This window comes from Phyllobates terribilis, unplaced genomic scaffold (assembly GCF_046119375.1).
Source record: "Phyllobates terribilis strain yellow unplaced genomic scaffold, ASM4611937v1 Scaffold_3__8_contigs__length_932513732, whole genome shotgun sequence".
Taxonomy (NCBI): Eukaryota; Metazoa; Chordata; class Amphibia; order Anura; family Dendrobatidae; genus Phyllobates; species Phyllobates terribilis.
Window position 1 is genome coordinate 308,578,390 of NW_027362763.1, and position 23,153 is coordinate 308,601,542.

The 23,153-nt window shown below is 43.8% G+C and overlaps 2 protein-coding genes across 2 annotated transcripts in view; one reads left to right on the forward strand and one right to left on the reverse strand.

Annotated features, from left to right (window-relative positions):
* Positions 1-6,468, forward strand: part of TTC14 (tetratricopeptide repeat domain 14) — a 47,932-nt gene extending 41,464 nt beyond the window's left edge. The window contains 2 exon segments of the mRNA XM_073674973.1: positions 5,271-6,012; positions 6,014-6,468. Coding sequence (XP_073531074.1) covers positions 5,271-6,012; positions 6,014-6,040 — 769 coding nt within the window. The 3' untranslated portion in view covers positions 6,041-6,468.
* Positions 6,038-23,153, reverse strand: part of CCDC39 (coiled-coil domain 39 molecular ruler complex subunit) — a 119,104-nt gene continuing 101,988 nt past the window's right edge. The window contains exon 20 of the mRNA XM_073674972.1: positions 6,038-7,877. Within this exon, the coding sequence (XP_073531073.1) occupies positions 7,724-7,877 (154 nt within the window). The 3' untranslated portion in view covers positions 6,038-7,723. The remainder of the gene's footprint in view (positions 7,878-23,153) is intronic.

The following is a 23,153-nucleotide window of genomic DNA, read 5'->3' on the forward strand; positions in this document are numbered from 1 at the left end:
TTTGCACTGTGCCTCCAAAAGTAGTTTGTGATCACATATGGAGTATTGGTGTACTCAAGAGAAATTGCACAACAAATTGTATGGTTCATTTTGCTTTGTTACCCTTGTTCAACATTATAAACTTATGTGAAGCACCTGTGGGTTCAAGGTGCTCACCACACATCTAGATACATTCCTTGAGGGGTCTGGTTTTCAAAATGGGGTCACTTGTGGGAGGTTTCCACTGTTTAGTCACATCAGGGGCTCTCCAAATGCGACATGGCATCTGCTAATTATTCCAGCAAACTCTGTGTTCTGAAAGTCAAACAATGCTGCTTCCCTTCTGAGCCCTGTCGTGTGCCCATACAGTAGTTTTCCCCCACATATGGGGTAACTGCATACTCAGCAGAAATTGCACAACAAATTTGGGGTTCATTTTCTTGTGGCTCTTGTGAAAGTAAAAGATTTACGGCTAAAGTAAAATTTTAGTGGAAAAAAAAAATTTTCAATTTTTTTTTTCCTTCCACAGTCCATTAATTCCTGTGAAGCACCTGAAGGGTTAATAAACTTCTTGAATGTGGTTTTGAGGACCTTGAGGGGTGCAGTTTTTAGAATGGTGTCACCTTGGGGTATTTTTTGTCATAGAAATTGCTGATCAACAAAAAAAGTTTTTTTTAAAAAAAAATAATGCAGATTTAAAGTAGACATGTGGTAAATGTTATTTATTAATCATGTTGAGTGATATAACTTGCAAAATTTTCTAACCATCATTTTCTAACAATCACTGGGGTCAGATTTCAAAAATTTGGCTTGGTCATTAAGGTTAAAATTAGCTGCATTACGAAGGGGTTTATATGCAGCAGTGTAAAAAATGTATCCTCAACCATGACCTCTACAGTACTATCCAAAAGTTTTAGGTAGATATGGGAAAATGCTGCAAAGTAAAGAATGCTTTAAAAATAAGCTATTAACAAAAGAGAAATCTAAATCAAATCAATATTTGATGTGACCAACCTTTTCCTTCAAAACAGCATCAGTTCTTTCAAGGTACACTTGCACAAGTCAGGGATTTTGTAGGATTATAGTCACGTGTATGAGTAACCAATTATACTAGGCAGGTGATAATGATGATCACTTTCATAGGTTAAAACAGTCAGAAGCAGCTATGTAGGATGCTGAAAACTGTGAGGAACAGCCAAACTCTGCTACAAGGGTGAGGTTGTGGAAGACCGTTTCATGTCACAAGTAATACACAATGACAACAGTCAGCACAGCAACTAGAAAACAAGGTAATGCAACAGCAAAGTCTCTCCCAGGCACAGACTTTAAAGGGGTTGTCACTGCTCAAACAACCCCTTCTCAATTCATATGTTTCCCCCCTTTTAAAATAACACTTATACTCCCCTCCAGTGTCGGCGCCGTTCCAGAGGCGTCAGCACTGTTTCTCCTAGTGATTGCATAACCGTTTGATGTCACTCGAACCCGCGGCCAATCAGCGACTGCTTCACTTCAGACAACTTGCTTACGTCCAGAGGAAATGAGCGCTGCTGCTCTTTTTTTCTTCCAGATATGTGATACGTCTGATGTTGGGGAGAGCAAAGCGGACGCTAATTGGCCATAGGGTTCACATGACAATCACACTTTAAGCGCTCTCGCGGAGGGACAGTGCCGACACTGCTGGAATGATGCCGGCAATGGAGGTGAATAAAAGTGTTATTTTAAAAGGGGGAAACACGAATTTACAAAGGCGTTGTCCGTGTAGTGGACAACCCCTTAAAAGCAGACTATTCAAGATGTACTGTTCAATGTTGCCTATTTCTTGGTGCTTCTTTAAAAGAGTTTGAAGACCAGAGATGCAGTAATCGGCCAAGGAAACTTAGTGCAGCAGAGCCTTTCCTTTTGAAGTCAGAAGATGTCCAGCAGTGCCATCAGCTCAGAACTGACAGCAACCAGTGGCACCCAACTACACCTATCTACTGTTCGGAGAAGTCTGGATAGAAGTAGTCTTCATGGAAGAATTGCGGCCAAAAAGCCAGACCTTTTGGCTATGTGCCCACTATGCGTTTTTCAAGCTTTTTTTATGCAGATTTTCCGCAGCGTAAACACTTGCAAAACGCTTGCTAATCCGTGCCCCATGATCCCCAATGAAAATCTGCATGTCCTGTGCCCATGCTGCGGAATTTTCCGCAGCGGAAAAATCCACAGCATGTCCATTATTTGTGCGTTACTGCATGCGGATTTGAGGTCCCAATGCATTTGAAAAACGCAAGTCAAATCTGCATGTAAAAACGCTGAAAAAACTCATGTAAAATCCGCAAGCGTTTTTGACTGCCAAGAACATGCAGAAACGCTGCAGAAATTTTCTGCTTCATTTCTGCATCGTGGGCACATACTCTTTGACATGAAATTGAAACCAAGCAACTCAACTATGCAGAAAAACATCGGAGATGGTGTGCAGAAAAATGGCAGCAGTTGCTCTTGACTGAGTCAAAATGTGAAATATTTTGCTGTAACAGAAGGCAATTTGTTTTCCAAAGGGCTAGAGGTTGATACAAAAATGAGTGCTTCACTATTGCTTGCAGACAATGTGGAGGATCTTTGCACGTTTGTTGCTGCATTTCAGCAAATGGAGTTGGGATCTGGTCAGCATTAATGGTGTTCTCGATGCTAAGAAATACGGGCAGATACTTATCCATCATGCAATATCATCAGGGAGGTATCTGATAGGTTTCAAATTTTATTCTACTGTAGGACAGTGACCCCAAACATACAGCCAATGCCATTAAGATCTATCTTAAGTACAGTTATATGAAAAAGTTTGGGCACCCCTATTAATCTTAAGCTTAATGTTTTATAAAAATTGGTGTTTTTGCAACAGCTATTTCAGTTTGATATATGTAACAACTGTTGGACACAGTAATGTTTCTGCCTTGAAATGAGGTTTATTGTACTAACAGAAAATGTGCAATCTGCATTCAAACCAAATTTGACAGGTGCATAAGTATGGGCACCTCACCAGAAAAGTGACAATAATATTTAGTAGATCCTCATTTTGCAAAAATAACAGCCTCTAGTCGCTTCCTGTAGCTTTTAATGAGTTCCTGGATCCTGGATGAAGGTATTTTTGACCATTCCTCTTAACTGAACTGGAATTGTTTTGTAAAGTTTGATGGTCGCCGAGCATGGACAGCCCTCTTCAAATGATCCCACAGATGTTCAATGATATTCAGGTCTGGGGACTGGGATGGCCATTCCAGAACATTGTAATTGTTCCTCTGCATGAATGCCTGAGTAGATTTGGAGCGGTGTTTTGGATCATTTGTCTTGCTGAAAGATCCATCCCCTGCGTAACTTCAACTTTATCACTGATTCTTGAACATTATTGTCAAGAATCTGCTGATACTGAGTGGAATCCATGCGTCCCTCAACTTTAACAAGATTCCCGGTGCCGGCATTGGCCACACAGCCCCAAAGCATGATGGAACCTCCACCAAATTTTACTGTGGGTAGCAAGTGTTTTTCTTGGAATGCTGTGTTTTTTTGCTGCCATGCATAACGCCTTTTTTTATGACCAAACAACTCAATCTTGGTTTCATCAGTCCACAGGACCTTCTTCCAAAAAGAAATTGGCTTCTCCAAATGTGCTTTTGCATACCTCAGCAGACTCTGTTTGTGGCGTGCTTGCAGAAACGGCTTCTTTCGCATCACTCTCCCGTACAGCTCCTTGTGCAAAGTGCGTTGCATAGTTGACCAATGCACAGTGATACCATCTGCAGCAAGTTGATGCTGCAGCTCTCTGGAGGTGGTCTGAGGATTGTCCTTGACTGATCACACCATTCTTCCTCTCTGCCTTTCTGATGTTTTTCTTGGCCTGCCACTTCTGGCCTTAACAAGAACTGTCCCTGTGTTCTTCCATTTCCTTACTATGTTCCTCACAGTGGAAACTGACAGGTTAAATCTCTGAGACAGCTTTTTGTATCCTTCCCCTGAACAACTATGTTGAATAATCTTTGTTTTCAGATCATTTGACAGTTGTTTTGAGGAGCCCATGATGCCACTCTTCAGAGGAGATTCAAACAGGAGAACAACTTGCAAGTGGCAAGCTTTAAGTAGCTTTTCTCATGATTGCATACACCTGGCTATGAAGTTCAAAGCTCAATGAGGTTACAAAACCAAAAAAAGTGCTTTAGTAAGTCAGTAAAAAGTAGGTAGGCGTATTTAAAACAAGAAAATGATAAGGGTGCCCATACTTATGCACCTGTTAAATTTTGTTTGAATGCAGATTGCACATTTTCTGTTAGTACAATAAACCTCATTTCAAGGCAGAAACATTACTGTGTCCAACAGTTATTACATATATCAAACTGAAATAGCTGTTGCAAAAACACCAATTTTTATAAAACATTAAGCTTAAGATTAATAGGGGTGCCCAAACTTTTTCATATGACTGTATAACGAAGAAAGGAGAGCTGGAAGAGATGATATGCCCCACAGATCCCTGATCTCAACCTTTAAAAACTGTGCAAGAGTACCTAGAAGAATTGATACTGTTTTGAAATCAAAGCGCTGTCACACCAAATATTGGTTTGTTTTAGATTTCTCTTCTGTTAATTCACTTTAGAGTTTATGAATTGATAAATAAACTTGCCACATTTATTTTTTTAAAGCATTATTTTTTAGATTTTTCTTCCACACCTCCCTAAACTTTTACACAGTACTGTCCATTTGAGGAAAACCTTTGCATACACAATTTCAAACTTTAAGCTCTTAAGATGACCATACATTTATTAAATAGTGTTGAGCGAATGTGCTTGGATAACTTATTATCCGAGCATGCTCGGTTTTATCCGGGTATTTTCAGCTAATATGTTTGCCTCCTTGCGGCTGCATATTTTCCGGCGGTAGACAGATACAACACATGCGGGGATTGGCTAACAAACAGTCAATCCCCGCATGAGTTGTATCTGTCTACCGCTGGAAAACATGAAGCCGCAGGGAGGCAAACATATTTGCCGAGCATGCCGAAAATACTCAGATAAGATCAGGCATGCTTAGATAACATGTTATCCGAGCATGTTGGCTCAATACTACTAAATAACCTTATCCTCCAGGTAACATTCATTTGTGGTAGTCTAGTGTGTTGGCTGTGCATACTAAATTATATCACAAAGTCATGGTTTCTCTTGATCATTGAAGTTTCTCTTGCTTTTAAGCCGTTCCACTGTCAGGTTTCAGCTGAATCTGAAAATGTGTCTACTAAACTGCTTGTCAATTACTATTTATTATGATAGAAAGAAGAAACACAAAAAATCTTCATCTTCTTCATCAAGTACCTCATCTTCAGAGAGCTCTTCATCTTCTTCTAGCCATAAAAAACGCAAGAAAAAGAGAAGTAGAAAGCATTCTGTATCTTCAAACCGCTCACGAAGGCATTCATCTAGTGTGCCAGCTCGTGAAGATGAACAGCTTACTCCACCTGCAGACACTTCGGCCTCTTTTCTCAAACAAGATGACCGCAGACTATATGACAGCCGGTATAGACCTCACAGAAAATCCATCGAATTTAAAACAAGGAATCGATCCCAGTCGTCTTCGTCTTTGGAATTTATAGATCCTGCTGGAGGTAGGTCTGAAGATTCAAGAGATTCTTACAGTAGTGCAAAAACTCATGTGAGCGGTAGCACATCAAAAAGTGCAGCTTCAGCCAGTAAGTATAGACCTAGTAGAAGAGATTCTACAGCTTCAAGCACCACAAAAGCTGAGGTGAAATATAGAGATATTAAAGACAGTCACAAAGACAGCAAAACATCATTCAGCCGGAAGTCCGATTCCTATCAAAGGAAGTATTCAATGTCTGACTGTGGAACCAATGAAAGAAAGCCTTGTGATGGTGGTAGATCATATGAACAGTCTCTCCAAGGAAGTGCAAATACATCCCACAAAGAGGCCTCAAATGGTAATACAGCCACCAGTAAGGATTTACCTGGAAATTTACTTAATATTCTCAACCAGATTGCGGAGTTTGAGAAGGAAAAAGGAGGTCAAACAAAAATGTAACTAAAATGTTCTCCCTGTGTTAAAACAGGCCTTTATTCTGAAAGACAAATCTATTTTATGGGTTTATAATGGAACAATTCAGATTTGTTATCTACATTTTCCTGATTTATGGAAAAACTGTTTATTTTGTACAAAAACACTGCCTGACTTGTAGGTACTCTTTATTTGTAATGTTCTGTCATCTTATGCATCTGTGCACAAAGCTGCTTTACATGGATAGAAGAGGAATAAGTTGCAACACAACCCTTAAGTGAGCTGCTGAGTTATTGACAACCATTCACAAAGAACTATACGATCGTCCAACTGCCGTTTGTATCTTTTGTGCATTTCCTGTTGTCTTCAGACAGTACAAAGGTGTGTATCGAATGTGCATCCTATGTGGTGCAGTATTGTTTCACACATGTCTTAATAAACTCGTCACATTTATCTACATGTTGAAGGTGTTTGTCAGCTTGTCTATCTATTGGTCATGCAGTCTTATACAGGAGAGTTGCAGAGTCTATAGAACTGCTGAGATGTATGTGAGGGTTGGGTTTAAGGACTTCTTGTTGCAAGTTAAAACTGTTATTAAAGAGAACCGGTCAGTATCATTAAGCTTGGCCATAATGATGCTGTTATACACATTGGATTTCCTTACTAAATATTTATGCTGTTTTTTTTTTCTTTAATCCACATTTGAAATTTTTGGGTAATTGGCTTTTGGGGTGGGACTGTGGGTAGGGTCTTCAGCTTTTGCCCCAGCTCCTGCACCTGTCTCTGGTGTCTGACATGTCACTTATTTGTGCATGACCTGTCTCCTGTTTGATATTTTCTCTTGCTGTGGGTGGCATGGGCTCAGATTGACCTGCCGCTCTTCAATTAAATGGTGCCGGCACATGTGCAGATTGAGATCTTGGCTCGATTAAGTCCTTTAACACAATCAAGGAGAGATCTAAATCTGCACATGTGGCGGTATTTTATTGAAGACCGCCGGGAGGTCACGGTTTCCCTTTTTTTTTTTTTTTTTTTTTAAATCTGTCTGAAGATCAATCTGCACAGTGTCCTGTCATACAGGCACCAGAGGCTCGGGAAGGGGCCAGGGCAGGAGCAAAGACCCTACCCACAGTCCCGCCCCTGTGTAATTACCCCAAAAATTGAAATACGGATTAAAGAACAACCACAGAGCAGATTTCTTCACTATAGGTATCTATTTTCTCAGTATAACAGCTCAATTATGGCTATGCCTTTCCATTACATTGCTAAATCATGCTGACAAGTTCGCTTTAAAACCTTCACAAGTATGTTGAATTTTACATCGTGATGACTATATAGTCAGTTGTAATTTAGAGGTGACATTTCACAGTAATACAACACCTTCTCAATTCTCAGCTATCCAGAAAAATGAATTTAGCTAATGGCAGAAAGTAATATAAGCTAGTGCCCAATGGATTTATTCAATAACTATCCTTGTTCTAGCTTCTTGTTTTGTGACCGCTTTCATAATCTGGTGAGAAATTGAGGCTGAGTATTTTGCTTCTCCCTAGAACACTTCTGCACTATGGCTCATACTTTTTTGATTCAAAATCATTACACATTGGGGGGGGGATAGTTTTTTTTTTTCTAGATTCTCTAATTGGCCTATTATTCCACAGTACACAAATTAGATCACGCAATCTGGAAACTACGATCGATATTTTCCATAGGGCTGCTACTTTGAGCTTCTTTGGGTGCTTCCTCTGCTAGATGACTTAGAGCTGCGAGCTGTTGATGCACTCGATGGCGGAGAGGCTATAGGAAGACCAAGTTGGACTATGTTTACTCTCGATGATGGAAGTGAGCTTGTTGAAGCTCTTGAAGTTGATCTGCAAATGTAGTAAATGAGTATATGCATATTATCAGAGTTTATGAATATTTCACATTATTAAATCACACTTAAAGAGGTTGACTTCTCATCAAAAATGCATACAAGTGCTTGTAAAAACAATTTCACAATTTACCTCTTTATCAAAATCCCCTCTATTTATAGAATTAAAAATGCCTTTGCTCTTAATGTACTTTTTCCTTAGTGGCTGGTAACCTATTAGTCTGAGATATGGCCAGTTTCCTAGGCTAGGAGTGTGACTTACAAGCTTTATTGCAAAGAGTTTCTAACAACCCATATACATACATACATGATCTTGTCATTGCAGATTTGAATATGACTGAATTAGTGTGTTACAATATTAAACTATTTTGATACTAATGCTGTTTTCAATCTCCTCTCTCGGTATTCTATGGGAAGCTCACAAGGCTGTTATAGAGGCCATTGCAGATATCTAGGTTTGAGAATCAAGAAAGATTACATACAACAAATGACCTCAAACATTTCGCTCATGCAGTTTAGAAATAGCGATTCGGATTGACCCTACTAGATCTGAAAATGCATAAAGTTGAGAAGATAAAGCTTTATACCATGGTGACAGAGGTAACATGAAAAGAGCAACACTGCCCACACCATCTTTGAATGACAACCTAGGGAATGTACAGAGCTGCAGCCATTACATGTAATTAGAACAAAATGATGATACCCTTATATATGGCCCCACTGCTATTTCACAAGCGTTTAGGGATTATTTTTCTAAATTTATACTCCACACCCAATAATTTGCTAATAAATTCCCTAGAGAGGAAGGAGTTAATAAAAGGTTTTCTATTTCTTGTGCCTTACCTACACTACCCAGGATGCTATATTACCTCTCTTAATGCCATTATATCATCTGAGGAGATAGAGGGCGTTAACTGCTTCCCAGCTGCCCACTGTACATAAACGTCAGCGCCGCCTGGGCTCTGTGCAGCGCCGACGTTTATAAATGGTTGGTGGTCTCGCAGCGCTCAGGACCCCCAGGGTCCTCCAAGCGCAGCGGGTGCAGTGCAGAACTGTAGCTCTGACAGGGGACATCATCGGGACCTGGTTGGATCAGGTCCCAATGATGTTAACTCTTTACTATCTTCTAGATGCAACGATCCATAGCAATCGCGGCCTTTAGAAGATCGTAAGAGAAGAGGGGGTCGTCCACTCACCTTTCCGATGCCCCCTGTCATTGCCGATAGAACCTGGCGTTGTCATGGCAGCCGGAGGTCACATGACCACCTCCGGGTCTGCCATGCACTGTGTCCTGCTAGACTCTGCCTGCAGCTGAAGTCTAGCAGGAGATACAGTGTAAAACTGTCAGCTCTCATGCAATGCAATACATGTCTATTGCATTGCATGAGACCAGTGATCAGAAAAATAAAAATTTAAGTCCCATAAAAGGACTAAGTAAAAAAGTAAAAAAAAAAGTCTAAAAATGTTTTCAAACTGTTAAAAAAAAAAATAAAAAAAATGTAAACCAATAAATTCGTATATTTATGCAAAAACAAAAAGTACACATATTTGGTCTCGCCGCGTCCGGAACAACCCGATCTATAAAACTGTCGCACTAATTAACCCCTTCTGTGCACACCGTAAAAAATAAAAAACAAAAAACTATGCTTTTTCATCATATTGCCAAACAAAAAGTGGAATAAAATGTGATCAAAAAGCTAAATGTAAATACAAATGGTACCGCTGAAAACATCATCTTGTCCCGCAAAAAAAAAAAGCCGCCCTACAGCTCAATCAACCAAAAAATAAGTTATAGCTCTCAGAACAAAGCTATGCAAAAACAATTCTTTTTTTTCTATCAAATAGTTTTTATTGTGTAAAAGCGCCAAAACATATATAGTTTTTTTTAAGTGTAGTATCGCTGTAAACGTACTGACCAGAAGAATAAATCTGCCTTATCACTTTTACCACATGAGGAACGGCATTAAAAAAAAAAAACACCTCAAAAAACAAATCCTGAATTGCTGTTTTTTGTTCATTTAACCCCCCAAAAAACAGAATAGAAAGCGATCAAAAAATGTCATATGCCCGAAAATGGTACCAATAAAAACGTCAACTCGTCCCACAAAAAACAAGCCCTTACACGACTGTCAGCAGAAATATGGCAAAAATTATAGCTCTAAAAATATGGCGATGCAAAAACTAGATTTTGCAAAAAAAACAACACGTCTTTTAGTGTGTGACAGCTGTCAATCATAAAAATCCGATATGAATCTGGTATTACTATAATCGCACCGAGCTGAAGAATAAAGTCGTCAAATCACTTACACCGCACGAGGAACATAAAAAATAAATAAAACCAATTCTTCACATGCTGCTAATTTGTTCATTCTGCTTCCCAAAACAACGAAGTAAGCCGCGGCTCACATTTATCCTGCGCTGAGCGCTTACACCGGGGTTTCCATGTATATTTCTGAAATATTTAATTCGGACGGAACCCCTGACGGAAGATTCCCTGTAATGAAGCAGATAGAGGCACCGTTTTAACGAAAATATAAGGGGCTTCCACATTACTGGTAGCACAAAGGCTCTGGAAAAGCGAAATGGCCCTTGCCCCCCAAAAGAAATTCAGAAAATTCTGTGCTCCCAAATCCCCCCCCTCCCTTTTGAGCCCCACAATGTGCCTAAACTACCGTGTTTTTCAGACTAGAAGACGCACCGGACCATAAGACGCACCTAAGTTTTAGAGGAGGAAAATTTTAAAAAAATGTAAGCAAAAAATGTGGTCATGATGCACTTTTAAGGGGGAGGGGGTCTTCCGCTGACACTGGTATAGGGGTAATGTCCCCCAATTCTGACAATATCCCCCATCCTGGAATATATGCCCCCCCCCCTTCCTTTTATACGTGGTCCCAATCCCCATCCTGGTATGCATGGCACCCCTCGTCCCTGTCCTGGTATGCATGGCACCCCTAATCCCCATCATGCTGCACATAAAAAAAAATAAACACTCCTACTCACCTTTCTTCTCTCTCCTCCAGTGCTGCGTCCTGTCTGCCTGCACTGATCTCTCCATGTGAGCCGCGCATGACGTCACTGCCATGCGCGGCTCACATGGAGAGATCAGCTGCTGGAAGTCACTGCTCTCCATGCTGGGACTGTGTGCACGGGGAGCAGTGACTTCACTCTCCTCCATAGCCGGCACACAGTGTAGCTGCGCAGCGGCTCCTGCTGCTGCCGGCTATCTCGTGTGCCCGCTTATTAAAGGGCATGAATATTCACCCCCTACCCACGCCCATGGGCGTGGAGAGAGGTTGAATATTCATGCCCTTTAACAGCAAGCACAGGCGATTCCGGCAGCAGGAGCCACAGCGCGGCTACACTGTGTGCCGCTATTAAGGAGCATGAATATTCATTTTCTTTAGCAGCGGGGACAGTGTAGGCTGCAGTGGGCGGCTGCTGCCTCCTGTGCCCTGCTCCTCCACCACTACTACTAAAAAGTGAGTCTTATAGTCCGAAAAATACGGTACATTTAGGGTCCACAAGTTTGGCATTCCTGTAGCGATGAGAGCCTGCCTAATTTACAGGTGAATGTCTCCAGAAGCATGAGCTGGGCACAACGTATTGGTCACTTCAACAGCAGTTTTCACTCCACAACATCCACTGCTGTTTGCTTCTGGAAAACACCCATGAAGTAAAAATTGTCACTACACCTGTAGGTAAATTCCCAAAGGGGTATAATTTCCAAAATGCAGTCACTTGAGGGGGATTCTGATCTTCTAGCACTTAGGGGCTCTGTATATGGAGTCCACAAACTATTCTACAATAATTTGTTCTTCAAGAGTCAAATAGCACTCCGTCCCTCTCGGGTCTCGCCTTATGGCCTGTACAGCCATATATGGGGTATTGCCACGTTTAGAAGAAATTGTGACACATTTTGGCACCATTTTTACCCATTGCCCTGTGTGAAAATGTAAAATCTGAGGCTAAAAATTTTTATGTGGTAAAAATAGAATTATTTTTTCTTCACTGCCCAATGGTATAAATTTCTGTGAGTCACATGTGGTGTCAATATGATCACTGCACCCCTAGATCAACTCATTGAGAAGTGTAATTTGTAAAATGGGGTCACTTATGGAGGGGTTTCTGTTCTGGAACCGCAGGGGCTCTCCCAGTGGGTCATGTCTCCTACAACCCACAACAGTAAAATCTGAACTATAATATGGCGCTCCTTCCCTTATGAGCTTTGCATTGTGCCTGAAAGGTAGTTTTCTCTTTCCCCATGAAGGCACCACAGAGAGAGGGGATAAGCCCTTCAAGGACAGGAAACCTACAGATAAAAAGGGCGGCACCTCTCTCCCGTATCAGTTGGTTTCCTGTCCTTGATGGGGACCTACAGATAGAAGAAAGGAAGATAGAAGAAAGATGGACTTACCAGGCCCGGCCAGACTGGTTCAGGCAGCGGGGGTTCCCTGCCTCGGCTGGTGCGGTGTCCTGTATCGCCACCGCTGGGGTCAGTGGGCCTCTAGGGTGGCAGGGAGATGCAGCGCAAGGAAAGACTGGACCGCCGCGGTCTCCAAGTGGTGTCGGGGCCCAGGTCGGTAAGTATGTCGGGGCTTCCGGGGCTCAGGTTAGTGAGTATGCTTGCTGGTCGCTCCCCTCTGACGCGGTCTGGGCGCGCACACTGGAAGTGACGCGGGTCCCTCTGGGAGCGGCGCGTTTGAACGCGCGCGGGAAACTGAGGGACAGCTTGCACAGGAGGGGGGGGCGTCCCCCATGCTGGAGGTGCACAGCGGTGGTCAAGCCAGGGGGGGGGTGCACCTCATGGCACAGAGGTGGACAGGCCAGAGGGGGGGGGGCGGACCCCTATAGAGGTTAAATTGCCAGGGAAGCACAGGGGAAGTGCTTCCTGGCACACTCTGGCACTCTTCAGCTATGAGCGTACAGGAGGTGCAGTCCCTGCACCCCCACTCACCATCACCTCAGAAACACGGGAAGCGTACAAAAGGACCCTCAAGTGACCCTTCACGCCAACACAGCCAAGGTGACGGTGGAAGCGGGCGGTCTGGCAGGTCTTCACAACGCGGCAAGGACTCCAGCGTGGAGTCAACCTCGAAGAAAGACCCAGCTACTGGAATGGGTTCCTCTTCAAATCCGGGAAGGAAGAGTACGGGCAAGTCCAAGCACAGGACCTGCGACCTTTGTGCAGAGGATCTGCCCACCACGTGGCAAAAAAGACTGTGCAACTCATGCATTGAACAGACAATCTGTGAGGAGACCCCTAAATTCGCTTCAGAGCTCAGATCCCTGATTAAGTCTCAGGTTGAGGATACCTTTAAGTCCCTGCAGAAGGGGGGGAAGAAACGGGGAAAAAAACAGACACCTATCCCCTGTATCAGAATCTAGTAGTTCAGACGGGGAGGGGGTAGTCTCCGATTCATCCTGCTTATCATCATCTTCCGGAGATGGGGGTCGTAGCTGTTTCCCTATAGAGGGTACAGATAGTTTGATTAAAGCAGTTAGGTCCACTATGGGGTTCGTAGATCCTCGCCCTAAAAAATTAGTCCAGGATATGATGTTTAGTGGCCTGGAACAAAAGAAAAGGTGATCTTTCCCTCTTAATGATAAGGTACACTCCCTGATTAAGAGGGAATGAAAAAAAATGGAAAGGAAAGGGTTGTTGTCGCCTAAAAGGAAATACCCCTTTGAAGACCCAGTATGCTCCTTCTGGGGCAAGGTGCCAAAGTTAGATGTATTAATAGCCAAAGCCTCTAAAAAATTTTCCCTGCCATTCGAAGACATGGGGGTGCAGAAAGACCCAATGGACAAAAAAGCAGACTCCTTCCTGAAAAGAGCTTGGGAGGCGGCTTAAAACCCGCCGTGGCAGCCACATGCACAGCCCGATCTTTAATGACCTGGCTAGATCAGCTAGAAGCGCAACTGAAAAACAAAACGTCAAGGGATAACATAATAGGCTCCATCCCAGTAATGAAGGGCTCAGCAGCTTTTCTGGCTGACTCTTCAGCCGATTCCGTCAGGCTGGCAGCCAGGGCTGGGAGTTTTTCTAACGCAGCTAGGCGGGCCCTCTGGCTCAAATGCTGGCCGGGCGACCTTCATACAAAATCTAGGCTGTGCTCCATTCCTTGTGAGGGGGAGTTCCTATTCGGATCCACCCTGGACGATATCCTTGACAAAGCCGGGGATAACAAGAAACGCTTCCCGGTCCTCTCCGGTACTTCATTCAGGAAGTCCTTTCGGAGCAGGAAATTTATGCGTAGGAAACCCCCCAAAGACCAGGACAGGTAGGAGGATAGGAGACAAAAAAAGGCCAAAGGGTTTATGTTTAACAGGCCCCCCCCCCAGTGAGAACAGGAAACCCACCCAATGAAAGGCAGCCCGAGGTGGGGGGGAGACGTCTCCATTTCCTCCCAGCCTGGAGACGTCTCCCCCCCCCCACAGTTTTTGGATTTTAGACCTGATAAAATCAGGACTAAGATTCCAGTTCCACTCCATTCCCCATCCAAATTTCGTCATAACCGCTGTGAGGTCTTCAGGAGTAGAACAACTAGCTCTAGAACAGGAGGTTCTAGGCCTAATAGGGAAAGCAGTCCTTCAGGAAGACCCGCTCAGGAGGAAGGCGAAGGATTCTACTCCCCTCTGTTCCTCAGGAAAAAAACAGACGGGACATTCAGGACTATCGTAAACTTAAAAAAATTGAACAAATTTCTAAAGGTACAATCGTTCAAGATGGAATCAATAAAAACGTCAGTGAAATTGTTGTTCCCAGACTGTTTTATGGCTGTCCTGGATCAGAAGGACGCCTATTATCACGTCCCCATACACAGAGACTACCGGAAATTCCTGAGAGCAGCGATACCGCTGAATGGCATAATCAAACACTACCAATATACGGCTCTTCCCTTCGTGTTAGCGATAGCCCCAAGGGTCTTCACAAAAATAGTGGCAGAGGTAATGGCCCATCTGAGGGAGCAAAACATCCTAATAATCCGGTACCTGGACGATCGGCTAATAATAGGCAACTCGTTCAAACATTGCAAGGACCATCTAGCAAGAGTCATTAGTTCCTTGACGAATTTAGACTGGCTTCTGAATCTAAAAAAGTCCAGGTTGGAGCCAGATCAAGTGCAAGAGTATTTAGGTATCCTATTAGATTCGAGGAGTCAGGAATGCCGTCTCCCGGCAGGGAAAATCCAGAGTATGATGGCCCGAGTATCCCATGTAAAGAACCATCCCTGTATGACACTGCGGGGAGCAATGTCCCTTCTAGGTTCCATGACTGCCTGCATCCCGGGGGTCCGCTGGGCTCAGTTGCACACCAGGGACTTACAATGGGAAATCTTGGGGGCGGAAAGGTCACTAAAAGGGCACTTAGAAGGTCGGCTAACTTTATCATCAAAAACCTTGCTTTCCCTAACATGGTGGACAGAGGGGGACAATTTAGCCAGAGGCGTTCCATGGACAATATCAGTGTCACAGGTTCTAACGACAAACGCAAGCCACAGGGGATGGGGGGCTCATCTAAACGACCAGATAGCTCAGGGAATCTGGTCAGAGGATTCGGAGGGGGTATCTTCCAACATAAGGGAACTTCTGGCAGTAAAATTTGCCCTCTTAGAATTCTTAAACACTCTATGGGGACACCATGTAAGAGTTTTTTCGGACAACAAGGTAGTAGTGGCATACTTAAATCGCCAGGGGGGGACTCGGTCCCATTCTCTTCTACAAGTGTCAAAATCCATCCTCCAGGTAGCAGAGAACAATCTAGAGTCCCTATCTGCACTCCACATAAAAGGGGCAGAAAATATCACGCCAGACTTCCTGAGCAGGACCCAGCTGAGACAGAGCGAGTGGGAGCTGAATCAGCTGGTGTTCAACCAAATCACGAAGGCTTGGGGGAACCCCTCCATAGACCTATTCGCCAACTGGCAAAACAAAAAAGTGAACATATTGTTCAATCAACCCCAAGGGGAACCCAGCAGCATTAGATGCCTTCTCAATTCCATGGAACTACCAACTAGCTTATGCCTTTCCTCGGATTGCTCTTATTCCGGCGGTTCTGAGGAAAGTCAGGGAAGACAAGGCAAACATAATTCTGATCGCCCCCTTCTGGCCAAAGAGGCCTTGGTTTTCCTGGCTGAGGATAATGTCCACCTCCGACCCCTGGGTCCTTCCGGAAATTCCGGATCTCCTCTCTGGATCTCCTCTCAGGGACCGGTCCTTCACCCTCCGGTAGCAAACCTGCACCTGACAGCCTGGATTTTGAGAGGGCGCTCTTAAGAGATAGAGGGTTTTCCCCCAATTTAATCTCCACCCTACTGCAGAGTAGGAAACCCGTAACCACCAGACTCTACGGTAAAACCTGGGAAAAAATTCCTCTCATTCACGGGTTCGAAAGTATTAGGGGAGACCCCCATTACTGCCATCTTAGAGTTCCTTCAAAAGGGGTTGGAGCGGGTGTTGGCCACAAGCACTCTAAAGGTTCAGGTTGCGGCACTGGGAGCCCTATATAACTGCGACCTGGCCAGGAATAGGTGGATCTCCAGATTCATCAAGGCATCTCACAGGTCCAGGCCCATCCCCTCCCGGAATACTCCTCCTTGGGACTTAAATTTAGTTCTTTCAGCCCTGACCAAGCGTCCCTTTGAACCTCTAGCGAATGCATCTCTTAAAATTCTCTCTCTTAAGACGTCTCTTCTAGTAGCCCTCACATCGGCACGTAGGGTTAGCGACATACAAGCCTTATCAGCAGGGCCCCCCTTTACGCAAATTCTAGAGGACAGGGTGACACTTAGGACTGACCCAGCATACCTTCCTACGGTGGGATCACTCTTCCACAGGTCGCAGGAGGTCACCCTCCCTTCCTTTTGCTCAAACCCCAAAAACAAGGGGGAAGAAATCCTACACACCTTAGATGTCAGAAGGTGCATTATCCAGTACTTAGAGGCCACACGGGAGTGTAGGAAGGACAGGTCTCTCTTTGTGTGCTTCCAGGGACCTTGGAAGGGACGGAAAGCTTCCAAGAGCACTCTGGCAAGGTGGATAAGGGACGCCATCTCCCTGGCATACTCCTCAAGTGGGGAAGCCCCAGAGGATTTAAAAGCTCACTCGACTAGGGCAGTGGCAGCCTCCTGGGCGGAGAAAGCTGGGGCTTCAATCGAGCAGATATGTAGAGCTGCAACCTGGTCTTCCCCTTCTACATTCTTTAAGCACTACCAGCTGGATCTAACCTCTTCTTCGGACCTTACCTTTGGCAGAAGGGTTCTGGAAGCGGTGGTCCCTCCCTAAACGACACTTCTCTGCAAATCTCTCCGTGGTGCCGTCATGGGGAAAGAGAAAGATGTAGTTACTTACCGGTAACGGGATTTCTCGGAACCCATGACGGTACCCATACATTCCCTCCTTTCACACATGGGTGTGCACATTTATTTATTATGTTTAGTCACAGGGTGTGTCTGGCAAGCTCCTTTTAAAAATGTTAAAAATTGTGTTACTAACCTGGGGGTCCTCTCTGTGCTCTGTAAACAACTGATGTGGGAGAGAGGTGCAGCCCTTTTTATCTGTAGGTTTCCCGTCCTTGAAGGGCAGATCCCCTCTCTCTGTGGTGCAGTCATGGGTTCCGAGAAATCCCGTTACCGGTAAGTAACTACGTCTTTCCACCACATATGGGGTATCGGCGTACTCAGGAGAAATTGCACAACAGTTTTTGGGGTCCATTTTGGGCTCCACTTACCCTTGTGAAAATAAAAAAATTGGGGCTAAAAATTTTGTGGAAAAAGTTTTATTTTTTTATTTTCACGACTATATGTTATAAACTTCTGTGAAGCACCTGGGGGTTCAAGGTGCTCACAACAATCTAGATAAGTTCCTTGAGGGGTCTTGTTTCCTAAATTGGGTCACTTGTGGGGGGTTTTCACTGTTTATGCACATCAGAGGCTCCCCAAACGCAACATGGCGTCAACTATTTATTCAAGCAAATTTTACATTCGAAAAGTCAAATGCCGCTCCTTCCCTTCCGAACCCTGCCGTGCACCCCAACAGTGGTTTTCTCCCACATATGGGGTATCGGCGTACTCGGGAGAAATTTCACAACAAATTTCATGGTGCAATTTCTCCTGTTACCCTTATGGTAATGCAAAACTGGGGGCTGAAACATTTTTGTGGGAAATATATGAACATTTTATTTTTACGGCTCAATGTTATAAACTTCCGTGAAGCACCTGAGGGTTCAAGGTGCTCACCACACATCTAGATAAGTTCCTTGAGGGGTCTAGTTTCCAAAATGGGGTCACTTGTGGGGGGTTTCCACTGTTTAGCCACATTAGGGGCTCCCCAAACACGACATGGCGTCCGCTAATTATTCAAGCAAATTTAACATTAAAAAAGTCAAATGACGCTCCTTCCCTTCCGAGCCCTGCCGTGCGCCCACACAGTGGTTTTCTCCCACATATGGGGTATCAGCATGCTCAGGAGAAATTGCACAACTAATTTTGTAGTCCATTTTTTCCTGTTAACCTTGGGTCTAAAGTAACATTTTTGTGAAAAAAAGTTAAATGTTCATTGTTTTCTTCCACATTCCAAAAATTCATGTGAAGCACCTAAAGGGTTAATAAACTTCTTGAATGTGGTTTTAAGCACCTTGAGGGGTGAAGGTTTTGGAATGGTGACACTTTTGGGTATAAAGGCCCCACAAAGTCACTTAAAATACGATGTGGTCCCTAAAAAAAAAATGGTTTTGTAAATTTTGTTGGAAAAATGAGAAATCAATGGTCAACTTTTAACCCCTCTAACTTCCTAACAAAAAACAATTTTGGTTCCAAAATTGTGCTAATGTAAAGTAGACCTGTGGGAAATGTTATTTGATAACTATTTTGTGTGACATATCTCTCTGATTTAAGGGCATGAAAGTTCAAAGTTTGAAAATTGCTAAATTTTCAAGATTTTCGCCAAATTTCCGATTTTTTCACAAAGTACCGCAAGTCATATCGAATAAATTTTACCACTATCATGAAGTACAAGATGTCACGAAAAAACATTTTCAGAATCAGTGGGAAGCGTTCCAGAGTTATTACCTCATAAAGTGACAGTGGTCAGAATTGAAAAAATTGGCCTGGTCACGAAGGCGAAAACAGGCTCTGGCGCGAAAGGGTTAAAGATCTTCCAAAAGGAAAAGCACCAGGCCCTGATGGGCTCACATATTTGTATTATCAGACGTTTAATTTTTACTTATCCCTCCAATAATCTTTTTAATACCTCGATTGATGCATGTATTCCTTCCTCGCTGCTACATCACTCTTATACCTAAACTTGGTAAGGATGCCATGGCCTGTGCTAACCAGGGAGGTGGAGTCGGTAAGCCAAACTACCGACTCAGGCTTCTCAATTTCCCTGACTCCTGACGTCAAGACTCTGACTCCTCACTACTGAGCATGTACATAAAGTGCAGCACAGATTCATCTCAACTAAAAGCCGAGATCCTTAGATCAGAAACAGAACAGACATTTCATAACTTTCCCAAATTCTTATGAAAAAAGGTACAGCACATCATGCATTGAACTACTGTACCCAATTTATTATATATTTTAGGAGTCTGAGTCGGTCCATTTTACACTGACTCCGACTCCACAGCCCTGGTGCTAACTATAGACAGATTACTGTTCCCAAGTCAGATCGTAAGATATTCACGAAGATTTCTTTATTTTATTTTACTCGCTTAAATAGCACCATTATTTCCACGGCGCTTTACAAATATTATCATCACTGTCCCCATTGGGGCTCACAATCTAGATTCCCTGTCAGTATGTCTTTTAGCGTGTGAGAGGAAACCCATACAAACTCCTTGCAGATGATGTTCTTGGTGGGATTTGAACCCAGGACCCCAGCGCTGCAGTGCAGTGCTAACTATTGACATTTGCTGTAACTGTACATAATGATCGGCAAGGGGGGTCTCACAAAATGATATACAGTTACGTCATGCCCATCATGCAGCCACATAAGCAGTGCCCGCACAGTTGCCGCTGGGAGCTCGGCTTATGGGATAGCCGAGATCTAGGTTTCACAGCCAGGAACGATGCCTGCACCGCCCAAGCCTGTTTAACCCCCTAAATGCCGCAATCAGTAGTGATTGCAGCATTTATAAGACTAGGAGAGGGAGGGCTGTCGATGGTAGTCATGGCAACCGGAGGTCAAATGACCTCAGGGTCTGCCAGCTAGGATGACCAGGCGTATGGTCTAAAAGGCGTTCTGCCAGTGTCACACTGACAGGTATAATGCATTGCAGTACATGTGTATTGCACTGCCATTATACCAGTGATCAGAGTAATAAGTTAAGATCCCATAGAGGCACTCAGTAAAAAAGAAAAGGTTACAATTATTTTTTTTTTAATTATTTTTATAAAGAACAAAAAAAAAATGAAAAAAAATATACCAATAAATGCGTATATTTACATATAAACAAAAAAAGTACACATTTGGGATCGCTGTGTCTGGAACAATGTGACCTATAAAACTGTCACACTAGTTAACCGATTCAGTGAACACCATAAAAAAACATGGCAAAAAACTGCGTTTTAAACATACGACCGAACACAAAGTGGAATAAAATGCATCAAAAACTACAATGGAAATGGAAATAAAAATATCGTTGAAAACGTCATCTTGCCCCACACAAAGCAAGCTGCCATATAGCTCCATCAGTTGAGAAATAAAAAAAGCTATAGCTCTCCAAAAAAACTGCAAAAAATATATTTTTTTTCCAGGACATCCCTTCTGACAGAACCACCAAGGAAGGAGGTAGTCCTTCTTATCCTTGTTAGGGACAGGAACACAGAAGACCCCTCCCCACCACCATCCTCCAGTGTTTTTTCCGTCCCTATCGCGATAGGGGAACTCTCCACATCTGAACAACCTAAATGGGGGCTCTGAGGGTTTGGGGGGTTCCATACCTTCCCTCCCATAGGAAACCTCTAAAGGGGTCCCTCAGCATTTCGGTGAAGCTGTGTGCTCCTGGGGACAGCCATATTCCTCTCTAGGGGGCTCTAGGCTCCTGCTGCCAAGTCCGGATGATGTGCTGGCCGGATCAAAGGAACACGTGGCGACGCATGCTCCAGGACATACTTCCGGTCAGGGCTAGGCGTGCGTGCGCTCCTGGATGACACAAGCTGCCGGGAGTGTGTGCGCAGGCAGGGAGTCACAAGGCCAGCGCGCACACCTGAATAAAGTGTACTTCCAGTTCCGGAAGGACCAGCGGCCCTTGCGTCCCGGTGTGGAATGCACATGGTGCTGGGGAAGGACACATTATCAGCATGCGATCCAGAGGGACCAGATCCGATCATCGGGGTTGGCAGCAGATGGGGCTCAGAAGAATCTGACAAATCAGATGATCTGAAGCCAGTTGAGACAACTCTTTAAAGGTTAGGGGGTTAGCTATGGCCAGCAATCCTACTTCATCATGGAGGGGCAGAATGCTAGCTGTTCGGACATCCGGTCCATAGAACCATCCGTGTAGCACGTTAGTAGGCCACAAGCAGTGGCACCCTATGTTCCTGGTCCATGGAAACACCTAGACTATCCACCTCCGCTACTAAAATTAAAGCAAATAGATGTGCTACCTGTAATGTTAAATTGCCGGGGAACTACAGCAAAAAGCTCTGAGAGGATTGTATTGCTATAATACGAGCAAGCCACATTCCTAGCCGACATGAAAGCTATGATTAGGGAAGAAGTACAGAGTACTGTCTCTGCCCTTACGCCGCCTCAGATGTAGGGAAAAAGCTTGTTATCCCAAGGGATTTTAAATCTCGTCTTCCCTTTGACCCAGAAGAGATCAAAGTATGGGAAGAGAACTCAAAGATCGACATACCGATAGCGGTTTTCATCGCAATTCTGGCTATCTCTTTTAAAGACTCTTCTAGTCTCATGATGTAAATGTAGAAGGAAATTCAATAAACACTTTGTTGCATCGATCCTGGTGAAAAATCACTGGAGGGTGGTGGTGAGGAGGGGCTATTTAACCTCTTCTGTGTTCCTGTCCCTATCAATGGTAAGAATGACTATCATGGTGCTGTCATGATGGACTCCTGGAAATACCATTACCGGTAAGACGAATTCCTTTAAATCATTGTTTCTATTGCGTAAAAGCAGCAAAACATAAAAAAATTATATAAATGTGGTATTGCTGTAAACTAGTGGGCTGAATGAGCAGTTATCCTACACGTTTCCTATAAGTTTAGGGTCAGCACTAGGGAGAGGAGAGTAAGGTCAGCCGTCGCGGAGTGGGGGCGCCACTGTGCAGGTTTTACCGTGCCAACCTCAACTGTTGGGTAAGGCTAGTTGGTGAGTTTCATCTAGTTCCAGTGTTAGTCTGCATCCTTTCTCTCCACATACTCCCTTTTAGATTTGTTCATTCTTGCCCATTGTATGTTTACTTTTGCCAGGGTCTCCAATTTATTTATCTATTTATTTATTTTTGTGTCTGGTGATTTAATCCTAAAGTGGCCTTAGTGTACCCACTTAGTGAGTCAATTATTTATTGTTTACTAAAGCAGATATAATTAATTTACATATGATTGGATTACTTCTTTTCAATCTTGCCTCACTGATAAGTTATATACCGGGATTGTGAACATGGCTATACTTTTTAAGGGGTTTAAGATGACACCTAGTCTGTCAATGTCATCTTTGATGTCTATATGCCAAATGTGCATTGTTTTATGCAGGGGCATAGAAGACATAATGTGGGCCTTCTGTTTGTTTAACAAGCCCCACGGTCGTCTTTAGGGATGGGTGTATTCTTTTTTACCTCTGCCCCCCCCCCCCCCCCAAATATGTTCCGTCCTTGTCTGAATCCCATTGTACTGAGGAGACTGATAAGCGTGGGAGCGGCGCGATCGAGGTATGATGCAAGCGCTCCAACCAAGCATACATGTGTTCCAGGTACTGGAAGAGGAAATGACATCACCGGATGTACCGGTGATGCCTGTGCGTTCCAACCTTTCGGCATATGCACTCAGAATACCGGAAGGCCATGAGACGCTACAGGATATGACGTCGCAGCATGGTATAGTGCGGCTAAGATAAATGGTAGCGTCATAGCAGCAGGGAACAGGGCGTTTTTGGTCTAAATGACTGGCGACATGAGGTTATGGGCCATGTATCTTTGAGTCTTTTCGATCAGCCCCTTGAGTCTCCCCTGACGAATCTATAATGGGAGGTAATGCGTAGGGAGCACCGCACCTCTTATCTCCAAAGATGTGGATTCCATGTTAGACACCACAGC